The following is a 6000-nucleotide window of genomic DNA, read 5'->3' on the forward strand; positions in this document are numbered from 1 at the left end:
AGGGGGCAATTACTCCCATAAAATGAAGAGCTGTAAAAGTATTAGTTCCAATCCAAAACAAAGCATCCAGCAAACCATTAAACTCTCAAGGAGGAAACCTCAATTCAGAGTGACCTAGTAAAATTTTGATAGGAACTAATCTCAGAATGGATTAAGTTGATATTTAGAAACTATTAGCTGCAGTCTTTAAGCAAAGAAACTGCAATTAAGGCACATAAATCCAGGGAAGAAAGTTAAAGTAGCAAATTCGTCTACTGTAATGTTAGAACTGTAGTTAAGCAATTAAATTTAATCACTAGTTCCTAACCACTTAAGCTTTTGAGACAATCAGTAATTTATCATGGTATCAAAGCAAGAGATCCAAAGTTCAATCCGTGTCTTCACTTTTCCTCCCATTTAAAATGTAAAAAATCCACCATGTTGGGCCCCACTCTCTAAGGGGGAGTTTAGACCCACATGCAAGGGAGAGTGTTAGAATTGTAGTTGAGTGATTAAGTTCAGCTTAAGCTTTTAAGACAATTAGTAATTTATTAGCATTTTTTTATATAAGTAAAAAGCTTTATTAATAAAACTCAAAGATTAAACCATCTACACAGGATGTAACCACAGTCTACAAGAAGATTAAGCACGAAAAGAACGTCTACTATTAAATATGAAGGGGGGGAAACACACAACAGAATGCAAGAGGACTGATTGAGGAGCATAAGCACACATTTAATTTATCCAAGAGTGGAAGCCAAAATAATGAATAGAATGTAAGTACCTGAACAACCTTGTTGGCATCAGCTAACATATTTGACCCTCCTTCATGCTCCAAAGAACCACTGAATTGCATTGGGCTTGAGAATCCGGGTTCTACTACCGGATAAGAACTAGAAGCAACAGGCATCCCACTGTGAACCTTTCCAAAAGCACCTGAAAATTTTCCAGCAGTACCCCATATGAGAAAATCATAACTCAGACCCAGGAAATAATCAAAAGAAAAGATATTACCCCAGGATAAAGAATTTTTTACACAATCTAATTAGGACCAATACTGATGTGCCTCCCAAAATTAATAAATCTCATCAGAAACAGATTCTTTAGTTCAAATAGTTTAAAGTCCATAGTTTGTTATGCCAACTCTGATGAGACTGATCCTGGTTAAAGTGGAAACATTTACAGATTTTCAAGCCCATAAAAATTAGGTTTATAATTTTCAAATCCACAACTTCAATGCTGAAACATCTTCCATGTCCTTACTTGATCCAAGAGATGGAGTTGTTGACTGCTGTGTTGGAATCTCTGACATCATATTACCAGGAACATTAGAAGGAAACCTGGGAATTTGAGATTTTTCAAATGGTAATCCTGTTTTATTTTGATTCCATACACCCCTGATGTCATGAGAAGGTAGGGAACCCCCTTGCTGTTGTGCTGAAGCATTATGAGCAGAGGAAACTTCCACTTCTTCAGGGAATTTTGGATTTGGGGCCCGTAGCATCGAATTGCTAATGTTTGATGAGTCCAACTGCCTTTCAATTGTATGCTGACCCTCTTGCTTGACTCTAAGCATTGGTCTCATGCTACCAGACAAAGATGCAAAGTGTTCCATCTGGCCACTACTTGGAACCATATTGAAGTTAGTACGCTCACCCCCTTTAATTGAAAGACTTGCGTGTGGTTCAACCTTGTTCATCTTCCCCTTTCTTGGATTAACTACAGCATTCCGAGTATCAAGTTGCTGAGTATTGTCAATATGCTGTTCCATAGGTAAGGAAGTCTCTCCCCTCTTCCTCTTTGTGGTGGCTTTTTTACCATCCTTTTGCTGCCTTTCTTGTGATTGTGAGTTGGCAGACCTAGAGTCCAAACTAGATGGACTTTCATGATCAAATGACTGACTGCTCCTATGAGCTAAAGATCCTTGATAATAATCGTGTCCAGCACTGCTTGGGCCAACAGGTGGCCTGTTTGAAGCAAATGGATCAACTTTTGAGACCTCATTTTCAGCCAAGCCTACTTTTGAATCATTTGCAACCCCACCCGCCTGTGAAGAACCTGCATAAAATTATTCCCATATCTTATAGATTAATCTGAAATGACACACTCCAACACAAGAAATTTTCAATATGAATTCCAGTTTAACTGAGAGCAATGTACCTGCAAACTGAGCAGTTGCAGAATCGCCTATTTGATTACCACCACTCAAAGGAAGGCGTGATAACCTCAAGGCTTCAATGTCAAGACCATGTTGATTGATAACAGTCTCCATTGCCCTAGCAAAAAGGAAATTAAGTTAGAAGAAACCAAATGAACCACGTTGAAGAGTCAACCAATAGAAATCAAGCACTTCGGTTAACAAGTTACAGTGTCCACCTGCTACCACAAAGAAGCAGAACAAAGTAAAGAGCGACTACCACATTAGCAATAAAAAAACACGTTAAGCGCTAAGAACAACTAAGCCAGTGACAAATTTAGAATATACACACACACAAACACACATGTACATTCATATGCATATGTATCACAAACAAAAGTTTGCAGGTTCTATGTTAGAAAGCCCAATATGTGCTGCCATCATGTTGCTACTTAAAGTTGATTATCGCGTATCATCCCCCCAGACTAAAGAAATCATCTAACCATACAGTAAATCTAATATGTTTGTATGGGAAATATTACCCTGCTCCATGCATTGTTCTGCTTACACTCATTATCCAATACAGCAGAATGTCTTTTACAGTAAAGCAGTAGAAACAGACTCAGTTGCATTTAGAAAAATAGCTGACCTGAATAAATTGCCATCATCCGAACCTCACAAAGTTATTTAATCAATCTAAATCCTGAATAGATCTCAGTTTCCACCAGACACATACCAGTGTCCAAAATCATAATGGGAGGATATGGATAGTCAAAATGACATTACACTGCAGCATCACTGATCAGGCCAATCAACCTTTTACATACCATATAAAAGTAAAGTATGCAAGGAGCATCGATCCGTAATAAACTCAATCAACATTAAATAATTCAGTTTACTTTTGAATAAGGAAGAATTAGTAAATTCACCAACTTTATAGAGGATAAGAAGAACAGCAGCAGTCAACAACTCTCACACATATCAAAATAGTTTTTTTTTTTTTTTGGGGGATAAATTCGATAGTCACAATGGGGAAGGGGGAATTTGAACCCTGGATGTCTCCATTGGAAACACAATGAGTCTCAATTGAGTTACAAGGCTATTGGCACCAAAAAAATAATTTTCCCCAGAAAAAAAACAAAACAAAATAGTTTGATGGGCTATCTTTAAAAAAAAAATATCAACCTAGATGATTGTCAGATGTACAAGAAGACAGCAATAACAACAACAATAAAACCCAAGTCTCAAAACTTGGGGTCAACAATGGAACCTCAATAGACTAATCAGGGTTAGTCACATATTCTTCTTTGCCATTCTATCCTATCTAAAACATACTCTTTGTCACCTCCTTCATTAACATGTTCTTTACTACCTCTAGTAACGTTATTTTAGATCTTCCTCTACCTTTCTTTGCAGCCTCAACTTGAATCAAAATCACTCTTCCTCACTAGTGCATATCTAATGTAAGAGAAAATACCTGAAAAATGTTAATGAATGGAAACTGCTTACCTTGATATTACTTGATATGGCATTGAATGCTCCTTCCCACTCGATTTCATGTGTTGCAAAATCTGAAAGGCTCAAAGATAATAAATAAAAATACATCTCCAAAAATGGCATTAATATTTTCTTATTGGTAAGTTATACACACCCAATGGGTCTTGAACCAACAACTTACCCTCCACCTCATCCTTGAGGAGGGATGAAGTGCCAATTTAACTAGAGCTCATTGGCACAACTATAGAAATACAAAGCAAAAGTAACAAAAGCAATTAAGAACTATTATTTAAGAGAAAACTATACGCACAACGTAAAGTTTTGTAGCCAATTTTGCAGGCTCATCTTTAGAATCTTGAATGAGTTTCTGCAAAAATTTAGCTGCCTCCAACTCAACATTCTGTGAAGTCCCCATCTCATTCGAACTACAATGCAATAGAAATAAACCCATCAGCAATTTAAAGTCAAACTCTCACCTGGCTGGATTATAACATGAAATTCAAAGCAACCTCCTTCGTATACATAGAATGCCCTATATTATTATAAGTAACACTCAAAAGATAAAACAATATAGATACATATTGTGCATAAACAATTGAGAGTTGAAGTAAAATAGAAATAGAAAGACATTAATTGAAGTGATGAAAATCAGAAAAGGTTATAAAATACTGAATCCAAACAAAACAAGCAATAAAGTTAACCTTAACTGAACAATCCACACACCAAATGCACCAATTGAGTTGGCCGAAGAGGCCTATACTTTCCCTTCTTCTTTTTAATAAATTTATTTTCTAAACTGAGAATAAGCTATCAATTATACATATAGTTTCATTCACTTTCTAATCAATCTTAAAATTCATCAGTAATCTATGATTCCTCACTCTCTGAACCCTAAAATATACATTCACATACATACACACAGAAGAAATCTACGATGTATACAACCATTACCAAAACTAAACGCCGCATATTCAGGTTAGTAACGCGAGAAATACTAGGGAATTTACTTTCTTAGGGAAAAAGGTTTCCGGGAAAATGTTTTGAGGGGAAACAAACGGAACCTAAGAAGGTACGATAGTGAAGAAGATCGCGAATGGTTACCTGATGGGAGAACCGATCCTGAATTCGCCGGAAACGGCGCCGGAAAAAGCTAGGACGAGCAGATCAGATGCATAGAGAGAGAGAGTAGTGAACTTTGCTAATGCTTACCCAAATTACAAAAACCCTTGCTATAAGAAATGGGACTGGCTTTCTTTTGTTGGATCAGAGTGTGTGCGACTGACCGAACCCAAAACACGGTTCAAGGACTCGCACGTGCGAGTATATTTGCTTGTTAACGCCATTTTAGCGAGAGTCTGCTTTATTAGTAAGCTGATTTTTTTTTTTTTTTTTGTGTTTTAAAAAATTGAATTTGAAATTAATTTTTTATAATAATTTATATATTATGTTTAGCTCCCACTTTAGAGAAAAAAACATGATGCTTGATTTTTTTTTCCCTTAAATTTTACAAAAATTAATGTGTAGACTTTTTTTTTGTGAATAATAATAAGAGACCAGAGCTCATCTCATGTATCTTTTATATAGTTTGAGATTTTTTTTTTTTTGGTATAAAGATAAGTGTGGAGGTAAAAACTCCTAAACAAACATGTGGGTTTTGGGCCGGTTGGCTGGTACCAGTTTGTTTTTTATCAGGACCTCCAGGCCCACAAGTCAATCTGCACTGTAAAGGTCCGAGGAACTGTCCGAGGAGGAATGTCTCCTCGGACAGGCCCAGCAATGATCCTGAGACTTGCTAAACGGGTTAAAGACAAGCTTCTAGAAAAACTGATGGGTAGGAGGGTGATCCAAGCACCCTCTAGAAGCGAGGATGTGAGAGAAATATATAAGGAAAAGGCTACTACCACCACATTAAAGACCCTGCATCTACCTCCCTGACCGCATTAATGGAGAAATTACCTCTGAACAGTAAGGGGCAGCCCCCCTGCTATCTGTTTGAAGACTTTAAGGTGGCGGTGGAAGTGACAAGTATCCAGGGAGAAGATTTATATGACACGTGGATGAACCAGTGAAGGAGAAGTATATAATGAAACGAAAGAGGAAAGAGAAGGGGATCGACATTTTCCTACTGAGAAAACAAAAACGGGAACTAAGAATTGTAAACTTGGGCATAGAAAGAGAATATTTATACAACTCGTCCTCGACTTACGTCCGAGGAGATCCCTTTGTCATATTTGTTTATCATTTGCGTAGATTGAGGCACTTTAGTCTGCTAATCAAACTTCCAACTAGGGATGGCAATTTTTTCCCGCCCCACTTGACCCGCCCCTCCCCGCTTCGCCCCGTCCGAGTTTTCCCCGCCCCGCAAAGGTGATGGGGCGGGGATGGGG

The 6000-nt window shown here is 37.5% G+C and overlaps 1 protein-coding gene across 1 annotated transcript in view; it reads right to left on the minus strand.

Annotated features, from left to right (window-relative positions):
• The window catches only part of LOC142624480 (uncharacterized), a 29399-nt gene extending 24489 nt beyond the window's left edge, over positions 1-4910 (minus strand). The window contains exons 1-6 of the mRNA XM_075798053.1: positions 4715-4910; positions 3924-4038; positions 3626-3687; positions 2140-2255; positions 1243-2037; positions 764-915 (exon numbers count right to left, since the gene is read on the minus strand). Coding sequence (XP_075654168.1) covers positions 764-915; positions 1243-2037; positions 2140-2255; positions 3626-3687; positions 3924-4028 — 1230 coding nt within the window. The 5' untranslated portion in view covers positions 4029-4038; positions 4715-4910. The remainder of the gene's footprint in view (positions 1-763; positions 916-1242; positions 2038-2139; positions 2256-3625; positions 3688-3923; positions 4039-4714) is intronic.
• Between the last annotated feature and the right edge of the window lie 1090 nt (positions 4911-6000).

The sequence above is a fragment of the Castanea sativa genome, chromosome 2 (assembly GCF_040712315.1).
Source record: "Castanea sativa cultivar Marrone di Chiusa Pesio chromosome 2, ASM4071231v1".
Classification (NCBI taxonomy): domain Eukaryota; kingdom Viridiplantae; phylum Streptophyta; class Magnoliopsida; order Fagales; family Fagaceae; genus Castanea; species Castanea sativa.